At 36.1% G+C, this 22,683-nt stretch overlaps 1 protein-coding gene across 9 annotated transcripts in view; it reads left to right on the top strand.

Moving 5' to 3' along the window:
• CEP128 (centrosomal protein 128) overlaps nucleotides 1-22,683 on the top strand; it is a 391,529-nt gene that overhangs the window by 141,921 nt on the left and 226,925 nt on the right. For all 9 annotated transcript variants that reach the window (XM_032878540.1, XM_032878542.1, XM_032878539.1 and 6 more), the window contains 2 exons: nucleotides 4,754-4,930; nucleotides 9,733-9,792. In XM_032878540.1, the coding sequence (XP_032734431.1) occupies nucleotides 4,754-4,930; nucleotides 9,733-9,792 (237 nt within the window). The remainder of the gene's footprint in view (nucleotides 1-4,753; nucleotides 4,931-9,732; nucleotides 9,793-22,683) is intronic.

Below are 22,683 nucleotides of genomic sequence, written 5' to 3'. Positions count from 1 at the left end.
TTCAAGTTAGTTTTCAATAAAGGAGTAACAGTAGCTTTTTTTTTGTTTTAGCAGTAGCTTTGTACTTAATGATTTACTTAAGTCATGTGAGTGTGCTTTATTTTCTAAGCTTTTTTCTTTTTAGGTATGTGAAGACCTGTTTTCATGTCGTGTAGCCAACTGTATTGGAAATAAAGTGGCTCTTCTGGGCCTCTTAGGACATTGAAGGGATCTCACAAACTTTCACCAAAGAGATAATGTTTTGGATATGCTCTAGTTTATTGAAGTTCTATTTCCTTTAAGATTTTGTCTCCTTATAATCTTTACAGCCTTTGGGAAAATGAATGTTCTGAGTTGTAAAGAGTGTGCTGCAACATAAATATATAAGTAGAGGAAAATTTCTCATCCTTTGAATTGCAGATCCATTGATGAAGCCAGTCAACATTGTATGTGTGCACATATGTGTGTTTGAAGAGATTGTGAGCAGTATTTTTTTTTTTTTAATTTGCTTTAGACACAAATGTCAACAGTGTAATCCTTTCCTGTCCTGAAATGGAAGCTTCATAAAGTCTTTGCTCTCTCGACAATGGAACTATACCTTGCTTACTGTGTGATTAGTATACTTTCTGATTAAAAATGCCAACAGCAGATTTTATGGGTACATAGGGTACATCTCTAGTTTAGATAGATAGCCCCTAAAAGCTTAGGCTTCTTATGCATGCTTGATGTTCCTCTCTCTCTCTCTCGTGTGTGTGTGTGTGTGTGTGTGTGTGTGTGTTCTGTTCTGAATTTCCCACTATGTCACATATTTCATTTATAACTATATTTATTCAGAAGTATTTTTTTGTTATTCTTTCTACTTTATGGCTGTATTAGTCCCCATGTAACTGGCTGATAACTTTCCTGAATTTTTCACATTGGGTTTCTAAATTCCAATTTTAAGAACTCAACTGGTATTTTAATATCTGGTATTTTAATAGTGAGCACTTAGTCAGGAGCCAGGAGACTCAAGTTATGGGTTATGGCCTCTTTAACTTTGGTTCAGTTATTTATTCTGTCTGAACTTTGGTTTCCTCATTTGTGTAATTTAGGGTTGAGTTTATTCTCTAAGGTTCTTTCTCAAGCTCAGCCATGGTATAGGATATCTTTCTTTTTGGAGCATACAGACTGCTATAGTCAGCTTCATCTGTACTTATCTATTTAATCCCATCTTCTCCCCCACAGAGAAGCTCCTTTTGTGGTGCCATGACCTAGACATACATGACCATTCATGCTGAAACATTGAAGTTGGACTAACTGTGTCTTCCATGCTCCTGGAAATCCAATGCCCTATCCATTGTGCTCCAAAGCCACTTTTGCTTCCAAATTCCTAAATAGTCTCTAAAATACCTCGAGTTACCTCTAATTCTATAGGAAAAGATGGCTTTTGGTTAGTCTTGTTGTAGAATTACTTCTTCTGAATTCTCTAGAAAACCAAGAACTATTCATAATAGTGCCTAAATATTATCATCTCCCCTTATTAATCTATGTATCCTCAAATCAGACAGAATGATTGGATTGATGTCAGCCAGCCAGTTTTCTACTTCTCCCTCAGAATGAACTGTGCTAATTCCATTTGTAGAGCTATTTCTGAAACATGAAACTGGGAGAAAAAGCTAATTCATTGGGAACAATTTAGTATTCAGGTAAGTATTCTCAAGCCAGAAGAATGAGGCAAAATGAAAGGGATGACATTTCATGGAGATAGTTGTTGGCTATATGAGGACAGGAGCCTTAATTATTCACTCTGTCCCTAGTACTCAGGAGAATGTCTTACCGTACTAGGCTTTCTATAAAAATTGTTGAATGAGTGAATAAGTCAATACATAGTGGTACAGAAGAGCTTACTTAACTCCTAGATTTTTGGTTTTGGAGCATGGAGATGGAGAACCAGTGTGGTGCAGTGTCTGAAACCCAGTTAAATAAAAGAACATGGATTTACCTGGAATGTGATTAAGTGAGGGTAGGGGATTCATCTATTCACTTTAATTCTTGAGTATAGCACTTGGACAAATGAAAGGATGTCATGGTTTTGTCAAGTGTTTTATTCATTGAAACTAGAGCTGTTCATGTAGAGGGTGAGATGACCATTTGTCAGAAATGTCAAACAAAAGATTCTTGAAAGAATAATAGGTAGTTAAACCAATTGATCTCAAAGGTCCGTGTGAGTTCATAGTTCTGTGAGTTTTATTTCAAAGGGAGGTCAGTTGGACCTGGCCTGCTGACTGTCTCACAAAAGATAGTGAAGTGGATAATGAAGTTCTCAGTCTTTGCTAAAGAGATTGAATTTATAGAGCCTTTCCTGACAATATCAACATTTTTAGGAATATCAAAATATAGAAATAGTGGATAGTGGATGGAAGAAAGCTGGCTCTGAAGGAAATGAGAAAAGAAAGAACAGTTAGAACATCATTGTGATTGTCCTCTAAATACTTCAGTAACACTGATTGGGTTCTTTATCAATATCACACCAGTGAGAATACAGCAGCATTCTGGAGGTCTACGTATGCATAGAAGGAACCTCCAAGCACACATCAGTAACTTCAGAGTGTATATAGGTCTGCATGGTCACTGATGAAATGATTTTTCCAGTATTGAATTTGAGTCTTTGAAAAACTTTAAATCACTTACTCAACAAAGTTGTGGAGTTGAAAGGTAATTATAAGCATGTTTTGCAGTCTCCTGAAATTAGCAGTTTATTGAGGGAGGCTGGTGGAAGAGTAATTATATTACAGCTATATATATATATGTTTATTTATTTAAAACTGTGATATACATAATATGCTCTAGGAACATTCTGCTTTGGGAAATCAGTAAAGGAAGGAGACTAAGTATCGAAGGCTAAATTTTGAAGGCTAGGAAGTGTAGGTGGTGGTAGCCAATAGTACAGGGCCGAGTAGCCTCACCTCTTGGGGGACTTGATGGAAAGGTTGCTTTCTAGCAAGTAAGCTTCAAAGTCTTCAAATGTTGTTCAGAGCCAGGATGTTAATTTTTTCAGAAAGGCTCCTAGATGAGAGCAAGATTCTGTGAAGATATCAATATCTCTAAAGCGTTGCCTTATCAGTCAGGAGGGAGAGTTTGGACAGAAATTGAAGGTGAACAGAGGAGAAAGTTAGGGAGATGTACTTCAGTCTCCATCAAAACACCGCCCAAGAGAATGGAACACTTGTTCCTGTGGTTTGTAAATCCCTGATGTGCAAGTGGACGCACCAGACTGCCATTAGCGTGATGCCATATACGCATTGTTTCATAAAACAAACTCCCCTCGCTCCAGTTCCCTATTCATTAAGTAACATTCTGATTATAATTTGCCTTCCCATCCAGATTGGTCTGCAGGGAGAAAATGTACTGGGTATGCTGACAGGAACATTCTGATCCATATGGCGGTTATGGTTCTTATTGTAAACTGATGTCGTTAATTGAGTGGCATTCTAGTTTGTACATTAGTCTCTCGTGAGCTTAATGTTACACTTTTGCTGAAAGATGATTCCACTCAGGGTACCAAAAGGGAAAGAAGATCCAATTCCTAAGTTTACAAAGCTGAGCTACAGACTGCTAGGATGTAGTCATCAAGATAAAGGCTGTCTTGTAGCTAACAGGCCCATTTTCAAATAGTACAGTTTTAGGCAGTGTTGTGTACATCAGAAGTGGTTGGAAAGACATATGAAGACATATTTGAGAAGCTGCAAGTAGTTGATATATGAGAGTGGGAAGGAGGGAGGTATGAAGCTAGAGGGAAAGGTAGAAGTTTGTGAAAGGACTCTCTTCTTTGGGCAGAGTTGAAAGGAAATACCTTGTGATTCTGCTAAAATGCTATCTTTCCTTTCATAAGTTTTAATTGAGTGGATGGATCTCTTATTATTTTAACTTCAAGCTGGAGTTTTTGACCACATTATTTTCCTACTTGTATTATATTTACTAGGGTCGGTAAAGAATGATCAGGTTACTGTGTAATGAGTGAAAGCAAAGCTAGCCAGCCGCCATGACTTTTGGGGCCATTGTTTATACTTATAATTCTGGTGATTCTGTTACTCTCTTCCAGGTCTGTGCTACTCTGCTAGAATTTCTCTAGTAATGAAATTGTGCAATCATGATTGAGACTTACTTTGCCTAGAATGGGTCTCCAGGTCCTTGTAAGCTCTTAAAGGATTCTTAGAAACCTTTTTTTTTTTTCCATTAAATGTATTTGCTTACTTGAGAAGTACTTCCATCTTGCTTCTATCAAATTTACATGACTTAAAACATTTATGCACTATGACTGGCATTTGAAAACTTGGACTTTTAAAAAACTATGTTTTGATGAAATAAGATAGTAATAGGTATTTTTTTTTTAAATGAAACTAACATAAACTTATTTTATATTTTTTTCTATTGTTTCACTAATATTTATTGAAAACTCAAAGTCAGTTAATGACATCAGCTTTTACTCTCCAGTCCATTAATGGCATTACGTTATTAAAATGTAAAGGATTTTTTTAACTCATTTTCTTTTGGTTACAGAATTACTTTAATTTTCGTTGCCAAGTATCTACTCACTCAGTTCCCTCAGTGTCCTTTTTCTGAATTCTCTGTAACTTGACCTCAGTTGAGTAGGCAAAACATTTTAGTTTAGTGAAGTAAGAAGACTGAGAGATCTGTTTTGTACTGCACTCCTTTGAGATGGTTGTACAGATATTACAAGAGTTTCTTGCCTTTACTTAATAATTAACTTCTGTTTTTCTTACTGATGTTTTAGGAAAAGCATATAAGCAATGAGGAAGAGCACTTAAGAAGGATGGAAGAGGCCAGATTGCAGCTCAAGGATCAACTTCTTTGCCTGGAGACTGAACAGGAATCCATTCTTGGTGTCATAGGAAGGGAAATTGATGCAGCTTGTAAAACCTTCTCTGGGGACTCGATGGAGAAATTGAAAGTAATTATGAGTTCTCATTGTGCCTTTCAGTTAGTTTCTTAATATATAATTATAAGAAGATTTTAATGCATAGTTACATGGTAGTCACATTTTTATTCTGGAAAGTTTTATGAAACAAAATAACATCTTGCACTGTTTAGAATGCGATACTATATATCTACTGCATGGTCCTGGGAGAGAAAGTGTACCGTTAATTCATGGAATTGCCTCTATCACATTCTGTAAAAGAAAATGTCTTAGGAGAGAGACAGCAGTTCTGATGAAAAAAATATCCTTGGAGTCAAGAGGCCTGGATTTTCATTATCACAGGGCATTTTTGTTGTTGTTAGTGTATTAATGGCTAACATCTATTGAGTACTAGTTATATTATAGGTACTGTAGGATTCTCTCCCTTAATCTCTAAAACTACTGTCCTTTAGGTACTCTGATTAAATTCATTTAAGACAAGGGAAAGCAAGGCTTGGAGAGGTTAAGTAACTTGGCCCTGGCCGTGTATCTAGTTAAATGCTAGAAGCAAGACTTTAGACCTTGGGGATCTAACTCCCTGAGCTTAAACACATGAGCGCTGTGCTATTTGCCTTCCCTGTTTAGACAAATATACTCAAGTGAGTTTTTCTATCTTTAAAACGGAATGTTGCTATTCAATTTATAGTTCTAATGAAATGAAATAAAAATAGAATTGATCATGAACGTTTTTAATTCTTTGAAGGCGAGCCCCTCCTTCAGTCTAGGTCGTAGTACTGCTATGTTGCATTGCACTGCTTCAATACAGTGGGACCATAACCCTTAGCATTTAGCCATCATTTACCCTATATTTGTTTCATATGATGAGATGGCAGGACTTAAAATGCCTAAGGACTTCTTAGTTTTTAATACTTTCCGGGTGTTTCTTCTTTTTGTCATTCTTTTTTTGTTGTTGTTGTTTTTTGGCTTCTTTCTCCTCTTTTTTCCTGCTCTTTCTTCATATCCTTTTTCTTTTTTTTTTCCCCCCTCCTTATGTGGTGTTTTAAAGAAAGTAGAGCTATATTTCCACACTTGCAGTGGAAGGTGTCTTAGGATTCACCTTTAATAGAAATATCTCGACGGGTAGAATTTGGTGGAGTTGATGGAGTTTCTGCAATATGAATTCCTCTCTACATTTTTATTTTTTTTAAAGATTTTATTTATTTATTTGACAGACAAGAGATCACAGGTAGGCAGAGAGGCAGGCAGGGTGGGGGGGAGCAGGATCCCTGCTGAGCAGAGAGCCCGATGTGGGGCTCGATCCTAGGACCCTGGGATCATGACCTGAGCCAAAGGTAGAGGCTTAACCCACTGAGCCACCCAGGTGCCCCCTATCTACATTTTTTAAAATGCTCAGATGTCATTTTGAGAGGACTATGAGCCAAATATGAGGAGTAATTGGCTTTAGAGGAAAAACTCTTTCAGTTTTGTTGTAGAGCTTGTTGTAATGATGGCTTATTCTTTTTCCTGTCTGCTGCTGCTTTTTTTATTTGACTTGTTATGTTTACCTATATTTAAAGGATGTGTGACCTTAAGATCCTAATTTCATCTAAAAGAAGCACATACTAACAATGAAATATTTACTCTGTATCTAAGTATTTGTATCAGGATGGCTTATTTTCAGTCAGATAGAGACATAGAAATGGTATCATTTAGATCATGCTATAAGATATATAAACCTTGTTATGGGCAATTACAGGCTAAAACATAGTGGGTAGATTGCAGATTACTTAAGTATTTTCTTTTTGAGGCACAAATTATCCTTCCAACATATTCTAAAAAACACCCAATTTTTAAATAGGCTTTCAGGAATGCAGTGATTTTGGTAATGGGTCTTTCTTTCCACCTCTTCTCCTAGAGAGAGACTAATTCAATCCAACTGATGGGTGGAAAGTAAATCTAAAAGAATGGAAATTCTATTAAGTTTTTTGTTGTTGTTTTGTTTAGAGTACACCTTTTTTGTTGTGGGTCTCTTTCTATTAATAACTTCTGTCATTACCTTCCTATGAACTTGGGGAAAAAAAAAGAATACTGAAGAATATAACATTTGCTCTCATCTCAAATAAACAACCCAAGGGGTTGTTAAAATAAAATTGATTCTGTGCTTTATAGTTCAGAAATTTAAGGGAGAGTGGTGGTCCATATAAAGTGTTTTAAAAAATGGAATAATTCCAATTATTCTTTGTCATTTGTTGATTTTGGTATATTCCTGATGAAATTTTTAGTCATTTTATGTAGAGAGTGACAGCTATGATATGAATTGGATAATAGATATGTCACAAATGAGCCTGAGAAAAGTCCCTGGGAGTATTGACATTATTTCTGATTACTTTTTCTTTCTCCAGCCACCATGTATATTATTTATTCCACTTTAGTAAATGCAAGTAGTGTTTGAAAACTTAAGGACAGACACCTAATAAGCCGTCACTATTCTAAAACAAGTAGGAAAGTGTCTGAATTAAAGTTATATCATTTCACAGACCAATTTTGATAATTGAAGAGCTTTTCTCATAGCGCTTGGTCTGAGTGTTCAGCCATTTGTAGAGCATAAAGAGGGTAGTCTTTGGTTCAAGACAGATGTTGGCTGGAATTGCATCTCCATATTGCTAATGTATGACCTTGGACAAGTTATGCAATTTCTCTTCTCGCTAAGAATTCATGTCCCATTTATAAGTTCACTTATTTTGAGGATAAAGTAGAATAAGATATATAAGGTGCATATTGTGGAGTGAAATATATTGCACTTAGTGAATACTCAGCTAATGCTAGGTATCATTATTATGTAGTATCTTTTTTTGGGGTCATATATTCATATATATTTATATATTTATGTATATATAGATTTTCTTTTAACTTTTTAAAAAGATTTTGTTTATTCTAGGGAGAGAGAGAAAGAGAGGGAGGGAGAGCAAGAATGAATGGTAGGGGCGGGGCGGAGGGGGAAGTAGACTCCCTGCTGGGCAGGGAGCTGAACTTGGGGCTCCATCCCCAGGACTCTTGGATCATGACCTGAGCTTAACTGACTAAGCCACCCAGGCTCCCCTGTTTCTTTTAACTTTTTATGACAAATTGTTGTTATAGTTCTCTTGTCGCAATAGACCTTGAAATCTATTTCCTGATGATGACTTCTTTATATGCAGTAAGTAATAATAATAGTGTTCTATGTGCCAGATGCTGTGCTAACCCTCATTTAATTTAATTTATACTTTGGCCTTATGAGGCAGTTTGCCTGCTTTATAGCTTAGAGAAATTAAGTCACATGACTTATAAGTGGACAAGGCTGTTCTCTTAAACACTAAACTATATATAAATTTGCAAAAAAATTTCACAAAATATGAATATTACTTATACTCCTATCAAATTATTTTAGACTTTAATCTTGAACACTTGGTCTCTGGTTACTGATGTTTTAATTGAAACCATGACACAGATGAATGGAAAAGAACAATAAAACATATAATCAGTGACAGTCATTGACAAGTACATGCTTACAAATAGCAGAGTTTGAAGAGGAAGAAAACACTATGAACTAGAGGCAGGATTTCACTGAAGTCAGGGAGGCATGAGAGTTGGGGGTGAGATTTGGATGGTGAGAAAAGTGGAGGAAAGAAAAGTTGGATATGAGAATACAGCACTCTTGTTTATGGCATATCGCCGGCATCATTACGTTCATTACGTATTCATCATCTGTCTGAATGAATTACCTAATGATATTCCTTAGGGGAGTCATGAGCACACACATTAGGATATATAGAAATATTTAAGAATAGGAAAAGATATGGGGCACCTGGGTGGCTCAGTGGGTTAAGCCTCTGCCTTTGGCTCAGGTCATGATCCCAGAGTCCTGGGATCAAGCCCCACATTGGGCTCTCTGCTCAGCAGAGCCTGCTTTCTCCTCTCTCTCTGCCTGCCTCTCTGCCTACTTGTGATCTGTCTGTCAAATACATAAATAAAATCTTAAAAAAAAAAAAGAATAGGAATAGATGTCTCTTGCAAAGGGATAGGGTATTTTTAAGCAGAAAATTTCTACAGAGGAGACTGTAAAAATATCACAGGTAGCACCTGTTTCAAAGAAAGTAGGAACTGAAAAAATTCTGTGTTTACAATCATAAAGTCATTGAAAACCTTTGAGCACCGTTTCATTAGTAATAAGGCAGAACCAGATGGCAAGGGATTTTACAAATGAGTTGGTCTGAAGGAAACCAAGGCAGCTGGTATAGACAACCTATTTATTGTAGGATTTTGTTACCATCATGAAATATAAAGCAATGTTTGCACAAAGTCATGTTGATTAGTTTCTGTCAGTTCTATACAACCATTAATGAGACAAAATGGCCCTCATAGTATGAAATTAAAGAAGGATAAATGAGACAAAGAATTAAGTTTCCGTGTAATTAAATCTAACCCACTGTGAAATATATTACGTGGAACAAGACTGAGGCAAAGAAGTAAATAAAAATGAAGTACACTGGTTTAATTGAGGCTGCTTGCCAGAACTCTGTGGAATCAGCTTTCAGAGATTCTAGCAATGAGAACACTTGAGAGCTGATTCATGTCTGTATTTGAAGTAAATATTTACTGTCAGTGCATACATATGTGCACACATACATGTGTACATACATAGACATACTAGATAAATAGTGGTTTGGAATTGGTTGGGTACTTGAACTTTTTTCTTTTTAAACTTTTAAATTTAGGGACTAAACTTTTGGATGGTATGGTGAAGAATTTCACTTATGTAAGTTCAATTCAGAAAAAATTCTACTTCTAATAGACAATTTCTTTTTTTTTTTTTGTAGGTTTTTTCGTCTAGTCCTGATATTAACTATGACCCACATCGCTGGTTAGCAGAAAGCAAGGTAATTTATCTTTAAGTCCTAAAGTTACCATAATATTTATGACTTTCAAGGTGTCCTATTTGGGCCAGTCATACATTTTGTTATAGAAGAGAACACTCAAAGCTGTTTTGGGGAAGATATCCTCGTCATGCATTTAAGAAATTTCCATATTCCTTTAGTTTAACATTTAAAAATTAGTTTAACTGTATAAGAATATAGTTCACAGAATGAGAGAATAAAGGAAGGAAAAAACTGTTGAAATATCAAAACTAGATTGTCAGACAAATTCTTCTGCCTTTTCCTTGGGCTAGGCAATGTCTTGGAAGTATATAAAGGTCAGGGCAGATATAAAAAATATAAACCTTTATTTCCATACACTTAGATACTTAATATATTTTAGTTCCCAGAGGTAAGCTCAAAAGCCTGCCAAATCTCCCTGCAGCTCAAACAAATCCCTTCATTTCTCTGGATATCTTGTTTCTTCAATTACAAAATGGGAAGGGTAAACTTTATGTTCTGAAGATAACTTTCTTGCTCCATGGTTCTTTGGCTTGATGATTTAAATTTAAATGGCAGGTGAGCAAATCTAAATAAAATCAACCAATTTTCTAATTTTAGCAAGAAGATTCTTCTGCCTTAGGGATAGTTACCAGCTATTCTCATATATCGCGTCAACTTGGATATCCATTCACTAAAATATATAGAAAATCACGACCATATATAATGTAGGTGTTTGTTTATCTAAGTATTGACACTTAAATTAGTTTTTCAGCTTTAAGATGCTAAAGTGAAAAGTCTTTGATCCCAATTTAAATTCTGTAAGAAAACCAGCTGTACTGTAAACCTGAGCAATTGTGGTCCAACTTGGGAAACTTTTAAGTTTGTCCCATATCCTAATTTAAAAATATGAGGAAAGTGAGGTTTTAGAAAAGGTTTGTGACTTTTCCAGTGCCATATAAAGAATGGGAAAAGGGATTGGATGTTAGACTCACAGTTAATACTCTTACCATTGTATGTATTACTGTCTAAAATTTTCATTCAGCCAAGATTTATTGACTGGGTACTTTTTTGTGTATAGACATGAGTGGTATAAGTGTTAGCAAGCCATGGAAATTCATAAGGAAAATGGAAATGTATACAAATTTTTAAAAATCTTTAGGATGTGTTATATTGTTATAGAAATATATAAACATTGACAAGGAGACACAAAAAGAGGAAGAACTGAGTATGACATCTGTGCTAGGAGATTAAGGGGGTGTGATGCTACCAGTGTGTTACAGAAGTTTTCTGCAAAAATGCAGTATTTAAACTTGATCGTACAAAAAATATGCAGAAGTTTTCTAGTTAGCTAATTATAGGTATAATAATGGCAAGAAGTTGAGAATATCTGAGTGAACACAGATAATGCCCTGAGCTTGATGAGTAAGGTACAGGTGGGAGGTGGTGGGGAAAGACAGGGTTCACCTTTGAAGGCCCGCTGTGCATTAAAGAAACCTCTTAAAAAAAAAAATTCTTAATAAGAAACTAGCAGCATTATGATTGACCATTGAAATTTATCCAACCTTGTAAAATTTTCCTCCTACATTAAGTACAGTGATGCTGTTCATTCCTAACCATCTTGATAAAACCAAATGCAAACTTGTATTTATGCCACCTGCATAGAAATTTAGAAATACATGTTTTGCTGTCTCAGAAATTTGGGGCTAGAAACTTTTGTTGTGCATTAAAAAAGCGTTTCTCTTTTTTTCTTTTTCCCGACTCCTCAATTGTGACAACAAGAGCAATGTACTTGGAATTTTCTTTTAAGTTAAAATCTTTACCATTTCTGAACAGAAAGCTTTCACTGCTGTTGTTCAGTTAAATTATGAGAGCAAGAGATGACTCTTAATCATAGCTCTTTAATTTGGGAGCCAGTGAGCAGTTTTCCCTTATCATTTAATGGGATTGAACTTCTGATCAGACGAGTTTTAATACTGCATGAGACAAGTGTTCCTCTACAGTGTAAAAGGGTCATGATAAGCAGTACCACACTGACCAACTGACTAAGGAGGAATTGAATCTATTTACTAGAAAGATGGTTTAGGTTATTGATGGGCTGCAATACTGTAATTCCCATGAACTATGACTGGACAGCTCTATAAGTATTGAAGATAAGATCTGAAATCAGAGGACAAAAACTATATGGAAAGTAGAATTGCTATTCTGCTAGTCCATGCTTTCATTTTGCAGTATTAGAAGGACTTCTCAGGGTGTTTCATAATTGTTTTCATAAATCTGCCAAATGAATTTCTTCTGTTAGTGTTAATCCTGGAAGAAGTAGAGGATTGGGTGAGGATAGTGTCACTGTTGCTTTGTTGGGATTGGTCGCCTAATATAAATATGAAGGCCAGCTAGGAGTTGGGCCAGGCTCACAGATAAGATAAGCCAAGAATGGTAAGAACAATACATTACAGGGAGGAAGAGGATTGAGATAGTCATTAACCAATATGAGACAAGCAGTTCACATACATGGGGGATTTGTTTTTTTGTTTTGTTTTTTTTTGTTTTTTAAATTTTATTTTTTATAAACATATATTTTTATCCCCAGGGGTACAGGTCTGTGAATCGCCAGGTTTACACACTTCACAGCACTCACCATAGCACATACTCTCCCCAATGTCTATAACCCCACCCCCCCAACGCCCCTGCCCCCATCAACCCTCAGTTTGTTTTGTGAGATTAAGAGTCACTTATGGTTTGTCTCCCTGGAGGATTTGTTTTTGTCATAAATCCCAACAAGGTATTTAGAGGCCAAATTTATTCAGTTTAACAGAGAATTTACTGAGTAGCTACTGTGTCCTGGATGCTATATTACGTCCTGTGGGCATAATAATGAATTTGGCATGATCCGTGCTCTTGAGGAATATTTTTTCTCTAGAAAAGCTGATACATAGATAATTGCAGTATTATCTATAAAAGCTCTGATACAGGTATGCAGAAACTGTCATGGTGTCTGATCCCTGAGATGCATCTTAAAGCTGGCCAGATAAAGAGGAAATACTATGTGTGCAGAGTAAACAATTGTAGGAATGGTATGAAGAGAAATAGTGTGATAAATACCAAGAAACCCCAAGGGATCTGGCAGCACTACAGTATGAAAGTGTGAGGTAGAGAATGGCAGGGATGAGGCTCTAGAAGGAGGTGGAGAATAGGTCCACAAAGAAGAGCACTGTATGCCATTTAAAAGGTTAAGTTCAGTTCTACATTTAGGGGGGGAACCCCAAAGGAGATTTGAACAGGATACTGATTTACTCATATTCATATTTCAGAAGCATTACTCTGATAGTAATGTAAAGGGTGGGTTAGAACTGGGAAGATAAAAGGCAGGGAGACCAGGCAAGAGGTCTTTGGGTGAGACCAGTGTTTCTGGGGTGAAAATCCACACACTAAGGACATTGTAGAGATTCAGAGGAAGGGATAGACTGAAGAAATGTTTTGGTGACAATACGCAAGAGATGTTTAATGTTATATCAGATGGAGTGATAGAGAAGGAGATGTCTAGGATTTTCAAGACAAGCTAGAAGATACTTTCTCAAAGTTTGGTTTCTGAAGAGATGGGCATACAAAGTCCTAGTTAGGCAAGATAGAAGAAGTATTGGAAGAGTTTCCAGGACTGGGATTGATACCTGGAAAGTCCTATTTGGACAGAAAGCCCCAAAGAGAAGCAGGGCCAGAGGCAGAGATCAGAGTGTAGGTTGAAATAATGGAAAGAAACGAGAAGTAGCAATGACATTTCCAGAAAATGTGGACCAATTTAAAATCTAGAGCAGGCAGGCACTGTTAGGATGGAACGATCATTCTAGAGAGTATCCACTGTTGGTCCCAGATCATAAGGTATCATTTTATGATAGCGAAGAAAAGAAAAGCTGGTGTCAAACAGCTCTTTAGCACAAGGCTGCGTCCTGAGTGCTCTGTTATTTACAGAAGAGCACATTTAATTTGGGGAGTCCAGTGCTAAGTATTTCCTCAAGAGGTAAAAAAGGTAAATGTATTTCCTTCTTTGGCTGTAAAGATCTCTTCCTTCTTCGCCTTCACCCTTTTATTGTCTTCCTCTTTCTTTAGTCTGCAAGATCCATGAGGGAAGACCCATGTCCAACCTGTTCCTCATTGCATCTTGAACACTCACCACAATACCTACCTAAATGCTCAATAAAACATTTTATAAAAAGAGTAATTATATTAGGAATACTGCAGTTTTCTACTCAAATTACTTCCTTAGTTTGAATATTACCAAAGAATAAATAGCAAGCAGATTAGATTTCAGTAAATTTGTAAACTTTAAAATATTGTTTCATTTGATTGGAACTGTAAAATTCAAAGATTATATGGATAAACACACTTCTAAAATTTCCTTTATTTCTCCATTCGGTATCATGCCAAAGAGTCATACTTTTAGTGGTATAATGTGTTCTAGGTGTTGCCTTTTCTTGCCATTTTTGGAATATTGTAACTGAAGTAGCTTTGGAGATCATGTAGTTTAACTTTGAGAAGACGACTCTGGGAATTCTGAGATTTACCCGAGGACCTAAAGCTAATTAGTTACTGAAAGTGTTTAGAACCTGGGTCTCTGAATTCTACGCCAGTGTTTCTTTCCATTGTTTGTGTAGTCTACATTTAAATATAAATCTTACATTTATGCATATTGTCTTTTTAATGGTAGAGATTTTTTTTTTTTACAAGTTATTGTATGAGAAGTATTAGACCCAGTGTATGTAATTCTGGTTTGTGAATTCTGGATGTGAATAATCGTCTAGTATTTTATCCTTCCAGTGTAGACCTCAAAATGAGATGCAGAACTCAGGTATCTTGATTCATTTGTAGGAAAGATACTGTAGATCGTATGCAAGGAACACATTCAGTTTAATTGAAAAAAAGTATTTTGTATTTTTAAATATGTACTCTTATTATGGAGATATTTTTTCCTTCTTGAATTGCATTCATAACTTAATAGAAATGTGGAGAGTATTACTAAAAGGATTATATTTTGAGATTGCTTTGGGTTTGAATTTTGTAATTCTGGTGTAATTCTTATTTTGGTGGCCTGGCACACTCTTAGGAATTGCCATTCTCTTCCTTTACCTTTGGTTCTTCTATAAACACTTCCTCTCAAAATTGTTTCTTGAGTTTTGGCAAAGGAAGTATAGTAGTTAAAAGCAGCAAAATTATGGGCTTTAATATAATTGCTAACTCTATCAGCTATGATTGTTTTATTCGAATTTTCTGTTTCCCTAGGTTTTAGCTTTGAGTCATTCCTTAATGACTTTAGTATATTATTACACTAAATCTCACTAGGGAATTCTTACACATTAAAAAGATCATTTTGGGCACCTGGGTGGCTCAGTGGGTTAAAGCCTCTGCCTTCAGCTCAGGGCATGATCCCAGGGTCCTGGGATGGAGCACCACAGAGGGCTCTCTGCTCAGCGGGAAGCCTGCTTCCCTTTCTCTCTCTCTGCCTGCCTCTCTGCCTACTTGTGATCTCTGTCTGTCAAATAAATAAATGAAATCTTAAAAAAAAAAAAAGATCATTTTGATTGTTTTACTAGACACTTACTCTCACCTAATTGTAAGCTGTCAACTATGAAGGTAACAAAATGCCTCATTTAGAAATTCTTTCATATTTTAGTTTATTTAGCAGTAGTTGATGTAGTTAAATAAATGAGCCTATTATGTAATCTTGAAGATGCTCTTGTGAGTGGTTAATAGAATGGTGTTTGCACTGTGATTAATAGCCTTGTCAGCTAATTATTATTTGGAATTGGTAAAGTTATTCCTATACTGTGTTCCAAGCTGTTTCTCTAAGACACTTAATGAAAGATGTTGGGTGTTTCTCTAACAAACACTGATTCTTATAATTGACTATTGGTTGATTAAATTTCCATAAGTTGATATTTTGTTTTGTAGGATTAATAATATATTCTGCTTACATATTCAGTTCATAATAAGCATCTAACTATCACCCATTTTTAAATTTTGTTTGGTGATGGAATAAAGGCTTTATAGGAATAAACGGAAGCCATAGGTCATATTATATTAGTCTGCTCAGGCCACTATAATAAAAGACCACAAACTGGGTGGCTTCAACAACAACTGTGGCTTCAACAACAACAGATACTTTTTTCCTCACAGTTCTGGAGTGTAGATATCCAAGATCTAGGTGACAGGGTCAGTTTTTGGTGAGGCCTCTTCCTGGCTTGTAGATGACCACTTTCCTGTGGGGGGAGGGACATTTGGGAGGGTTGGGAGTATTACTGGAAGAATTGGGAGAGTCAGAAGACACAGTGTCTCTTTCTCTTATAAGGACGCCAGTCCTATAGGAATAGGGCCTCTTTTTGGTAGTAACCTCATTGAACTTTTATCGCCTACCTTCTTAAAGGCACTATCTCCAAATACAATCACACTGACGATTAAAACTTCAACATACAACCTTGAGGGGGGACACAATTAGTCCATAGCACATTATCAAACCCGATGAATGCTTTGTTTTAGAGATTTTTTTGGTGTGTTACTCTTTTGCTTTTACCAGAACCAGTAGGATTACTGTTATGACAAAACAGATTTGTTGTTCCTCCATTATCAACCCTTCACAATGGTACTGAGCATGGGCCAAAGATTGGGATGGAGTAAGTAAGAAATCTTTGAGAAAAGGGAAATGTGTGGTTATTTCCTAAATTTGCATTTAAGTCATTGGGCAAGAACAGATTAAACTGGATTGAAACCGATGATTCCCAGGGACTCACTTTGTTTGGACTACATTGGTTTTAAAAAATAGAATTAGTAGTGAACATTTTAAAAAATTACTCAATTGCATAATTACAGCATGGAATGTGTTTGCTTTTTGAGGTATCAGAAGACCTGATAACATTAGGGTTTCATTCTTATGTGATAGGCAACTATTGGGGCTGAGAAGAACCATGGATATGATCACATTAAAAGGAAGATCCTTCTAGCCTTTCTTCATGGTTATCTTTTTTTTAAATTTAATTTAATTTTTTTCATGTTCCAAGATTCATTGTTTATGCATCACACCCAGTGCTCCGTGCAATACGTGTCCTCCTTAATACCTACCACCAGGCTCGCCAATCCCCCCACTCCCCTCCCCTCCAAAACCCTCAGTTTGTTTCTCAGAGTTACAGTCTCTCATGGTTCATCTCCCCCTCTGATTTACCACAGTTCACTTTTCCTTTCCTTCTAATCAAAACCACATTGACATACCACCTTACACCAGTTAGAATGGCCAAAATTAACACAGTTGTCTTTTTATAATCCAGATTAGTAGTTTATTCAGGTCCTAAATGTGTTATTTTAGAATGTTCATTAAACTTTCTTAATATAATGATACTAAAAAAATCTTGGATATTTTTGTTTTCAAGATATTTTATTTTTCCGTATTATTACTTAAATGCAAGGTGCTACCTCTTTATAAGAACTTAACAGCATCTAATTTTTCATTTAATTGCATGTGTCCTGTCCTCTCTGTGTGCAGAATTTTGTATTAATTGTAGTGTGTGTGCTCACATACAAACATGAACACACATCCATTCCCAAGGCGCTTTAAATTGAAGAATAATTTAAAATTCTTAAAAACAATTTTGAGGATTTAGTACAGCAAATTCTTTAATATACAAGGATAAAGATGTGTACGTGTTTAAGGTGCCAAATAAGCAGCAAAAAAGACTTGGTTGAAAATATATCTTTTCCAGAAAGTATATATCTAACCTTTCCCTTTTATCATGCCAATAATAACAATATGATAATTACTAGGGCTTTTTGGTTGATTTATATTTCTTGAGTGATTGGTAAAGTTTGAGGTGAACAAAAGGTAAAATCTATAGATTGAGATTGTTATTTTAACACAGAAGCAGGCAGCAATAGCATAGACCTCCACTTATTTTTTGCCTGGTTACTATCAATTAATGAATGACTTAAGTAGTAATGTTTTAGAATCAGTTTCCTAATGACTTGTATCTAATACACTGAACATATTCTAATTTTCAAGATTTTAACAATATAGAAGTGTGGAAAGTAGAGTATTTACCCTCATTTCCCTGTTTGTACCTCTCTCTTTAGTAGGCATAGTCATCATAAACAGTTTGGTATTCATATTTTCAGTCGTGTTCTAGTTCAGTGAGCTGAATTGCAGTTGTTTTGAACATAGATGTGTATTTTTTTAATTGCCAAGTATACTGGCCACTTCCTCTTGGCAGTTTTTGACACTTTAAGTATATCCATATTCTTGTAGTATTTTTATTTTCTTCCTTAGGGGTTCTGTCACCCCAGACTCTTAGATTTTCCTCGTGCCCTTCCCATTTCTTCTTCTCAACTTTATTTTTAGTTTTCTCTTCTGTTCCTCTCTTTGACGTTCTCCTTCTTTCTTCTATAGACACTTTGTAGGCTGTTTTATTTGTTCCTCTGCCTTGGATGTCCTCCATGCTGTTGATTCTTCAGTCTGTATCTCTCGAGCTTTACATCTATGTATCCGAATAGTCATTCACAGTTCTGTCTTAGTCCTAACAACTTCAGTTTATCACAATCTGATGTTGACTTTTTAACCCTTAAATCTTTGCTTCTAGATTTCCTCTTTCACAGTTTCTTAAGCTAGCAACTTGAACATTAATACTGATTCCTTTCTCTCCTTTATCTCTAACAGTTAAATCTCAAACACATACACATGTCCATTCCTTATTATTCTCTCTTGTTTCGATTATTGGTAGCAGTCTCTTGAGTTCTAGCCTTCAGTATGGGCTTCACTCTATACAAAGAGCAAGCTTTCTAAAGAATAGTCCAGTTCACTTTCTTGTGTCTCATTCTGTGGTGAGATGGGGGTGGTGGTATATCACTCACCCTCACCAGCCACCCTGTATTCTGCCTCAGTGTTTTATGGAGACAAAAGTTGTAGTAGAGTGTGCTCCTTTTATCTGGCAAAGGGTTGACTACATTTCCTGGCTTCCTGTCCTATGGGAGCTTTTTATCTCTTTATATTTGCATGAGTATTTCAAAGTGATGTTGGGAAATGGAGCAGCCTTCATTAAGTTTTTGCAATCTTAATCAGAACTCCACAGCTCAACTTAAGTTGGGGACTTCCTGTATTTACCCAGTGACAGTCAGATAAGGTAGAGGCCTATAAATTATGTAACAGATACTAAAGCCAGGTCTCTTCTCTGCAAGGAAGTTTAATTTTAACTTTGTTGCTTGTTTCTTTTCTTTCTTTCTTTCATTCTTTCTTGTTAAATACCAGCTGAATTGAGATCATATAACATACAATTCCCCTATTTAGAGTGTACCATTCAGTAGTTTTTAGTATATTCACAGAAGTGTGAAGCCATAACCACAATGAATTTTAGAACATTTTATCACCCCAAAAAGAAAACGTGGACCCTTTAGCCATCAATTCCTAAATCTGTCCATTCCACTTACCCACCCCCCCAGCCCTAGTCAACACCTAATTTGCTCTCTATATCTATAGATTTGCCAGTTCTGCACATTGCCTATAAATGGAATCATACAATATGTGGTCCTTTATAAATGATTCCTTTCATTTAGCAGAATGTTTTTAAGGTTCATCAGTATTGTAGCATGTATCAGTACTTCACTTCCTTGCTAAATAATAGTCCACTATATGGATTTGCCATTTTATTCATCCATTAATCACTTGAAGTTCCTTTGGGTTACTTCCATTTCTTAGATATCATGAAAAATGCTGATATAAACATTTGAGTTTAAGTTTTTCATGAACATATGTTTTCATTTCTCATAAATATATACTTAAAAGTAGAATTGCTGTAATAGACCAGAGAGGAACAGAGACAATATACAGTAACAGTCACCTTACAGAAAATACAATGGCACTAAATTTGTGTTTTTCAATACTTACCCTGAGTGTAAGTGGGCTAAATGCTCCAATCAAAAGACACAGGGTATCAGGATGGGTAAAACAAACAAACAGACAAACCCCATCGATATGCTGTCTGTAAGAAACTCATTTTAGACCCAAAGACACCTCCAGATTTAAAGGGAAGGGGTGGAAAATCATTTATTATGCTAATGGACATCAAAAGAAAGCTGATAATCCTTATAACAGATAAATTAGATTTTAAGCCAAAGACTATATGAGAGATGAGAAAGGACACTACATCATACTTAAAGGGTCTGTCCAGCAAGAAGATCTAACAATGTTACATATCTATGCCCTTAACATGGAAGCAGCCCATTAAATAAGCCATTTCAATAACAAAACCAAAGAACACATCGACAACAATGCAATAATAGTAGGGGACTTTAACACCCCCTCACTGAAATGGATAGATCATCTAAGCAAAAGATCAACAAGGAAGTAAAGGCTTTAAGTAACACACTGGACCAGATGGATATCACAGATATATTCAGAACATTCCATCCCAAAGTAACAGAATACACATTCTTCTCTAGTGCACATGGAACATTCTCCAGAATAGATCACATCCTGGGTCACAAATCAGGTCTCAACTGGTACCAAAAGATTGGGATCACTCCCTGCATATTTTCAGACCACAATGCTCTGAAACTAGAACTGAGTCACAAGAGGAAAGTTGGAAAGAACTCAAATACATGAGGCTAAAGAGCATCCTACTGACGAATGAGTGGGTCAACTAGGAAACTGAAGAAGAATTGAAAAAATTCATGGAAACAAATGAAAATGAAAACCCAACTGTTCAAAATCTTTGGGACACAGTAAAGGCATTCCTGAGAGGAAAGTATATAGCAATACAAGCCTTTCTCAAGAAACAAGAAAGGTCTCAAATACACAACTTTACCCTATACCTAAAGGAGCTGGAGAAAGAACATCAAAGAAAGCCTAAACCCAGCAGGAGAAGAGAAATAATAAAGATCAGAGCAGAAATCAATGAAATAGAAACCAAAAAAAATGGTAGAGCAAGAGGCTGGTTCTTTGAAAGAATAAGATTGATAAACCCCTGGCCAGACTTATCAAAAAGAAAAGAGAAAGGACCCAAATTAGTAAAACCATGAATGAAAGAGGAGAGATCACAACTCAACACCAAACAAATACAACAATTATAAGAACATATTATGAGCAACTCTACACCAATAAATTTGACAATCTGGAAGAAATGGATAAATTCCTAGAGACGTATAAACTACCACAACTGAACCAGGAAGAAATAGAGAACCTAGAGAGACTCATAATCAGTAAGAAGATTGAAGCAGTCATCAAAAATCTCCCATAAACAAGAGCCCAGGGCCAGATAGCTTCCCAGGGGAATTCTACCAAACATTTAAAGAAAAATTAATACCTATTCTGAAACTGTTCCAAAAAATAGAACTGGAAGAAAAGTGTTGAAACTCATTTTATGAGGCCAGCATCACCTTGATCCCAAAACCAGACAAAGACCCCATCAAAAAAGAGAATTACAGACCAATATCCGTGATGAACATGGAGGCAAAAATTCTCACCAAAATACTCGCCAGTAGGATCCAACAATACATTGAAAGGATTATTCACCATGACCAAATGGGATTTTTTCCTGGGCTGCAAGGTTAGTTTAGCATCTGCAAATTAATCAATGTGATAAAACACATTAATAAAAGAACAAGAACCATATGATACTCTCAATAGATGCTGAAAAAGCATTTGTCAAAGTACAGCATCCTTTCTTGATTAAAACTCTTCACAGTGTAGGGATAGAGGGTACATACCTCACTATCATCCAAGCCATCTTGGATATCACTCTCACAGTGAGTATCACTTTCAGTGGGGGAAAAGTGAGACCTTTTCCCCTAAGGTCAAGAACACGGCAGAGATGTCCACTACCACCACTGCTATTCAACATAGTACCAAAAGTCCTAGCCTCAGCAATCAGACAACAAAAAGAAATAAAAGGCATCTGAATAGGCAAAGAAGAAGTCAAACTCTCACCCTTTACAGATGATATGATACTTTATGTGGAAAACCCAAAAGACTCCATCCCAAAATTGCTAGAATTCATACAGGAGTTCTGTAAAATGTCAGGATATAAAATCAATGCACAGAAATCAGTTCCATTTCTATCCACCAACAGCAAGACAGAGGAAAGAGAAATTAAGGCATCAATCCCATTTACAATTGCACCCCAAACCGTAAGATACCTAGGAATAAACCTAATGAAAGAGACAAGGAGTCTTTGCTCAGAGAACTATAAAGTACTCATGAAAGAAATTGAGGAAGACACAAAGAAATGGAAGAACATTCCATGCTCATGGATTGGAAGAACAATCTTGTGAAAATGTCTATGCTACGTAAAGCAATCTATATGTTTAATGCAACCCCTATCAATATACCATCAATTTTTTTTTCAAAGAAATGGAACAAACAATCCTAAAATTTATATGGAACCAGAAAAGACCTTAAATAGCCAGAGGAATGTTGAAAAAGAAAACTTGGTGGCATCACAATTCCGGACTTCAAGCTGTCATCATCAAGACAGTATGATACTGGCATAAAAACAGACATATAGATCAATGGAACAGAATAGAGAGCCCAGAAATAGGCCCTCAACTCTATGGTCAACTAATCTTTGACAGAGAAGGAAGGAATATCCAATGGAAAAAAGACTCTCTTCAACAAATGGTGTTGGGAAAATTGGACAGCCCCATGCAGAAAAATGAAACTGGACAATTTCCTTACACTACACACAAAAATAGACTAAAAAATGGATGAAAGATGAGATACTATGGACTCTGAAAAACAATCTGAGGGTTTTGAAGGGGCAGGGGTGGGAGGTTGGGGGAGCCTGGGGGTGGGTATTATGGAGGGCACATATTGCATGGAGAACTGGGTGTGGTGCATAAACAAGGAATTCTGTTACACTGAAAAGAAATTAAATTTAAAAAAAAGAGAAA

Source organism: Lontra canadensis, unplaced genomic scaffold (assembly GCF_010015895.1).
Source record: "Lontra canadensis isolate GAN:19392208 unplaced genomic scaffold, GSC_riverotter_1.0 scaffold64, whole genome shotgun sequence".
In the NCBI taxonomy this organism is placed as follows: domain Eukaryota; kingdom Metazoa; phylum Chordata; class Mammalia; order Carnivora; family Mustelidae; genus Lontra; species Lontra canadensis.
The sequence above is the reverse complement of the archived record's forward strand: the minus strand, read 5'-3'. Positions and strand labels throughout refer to the sequence as shown.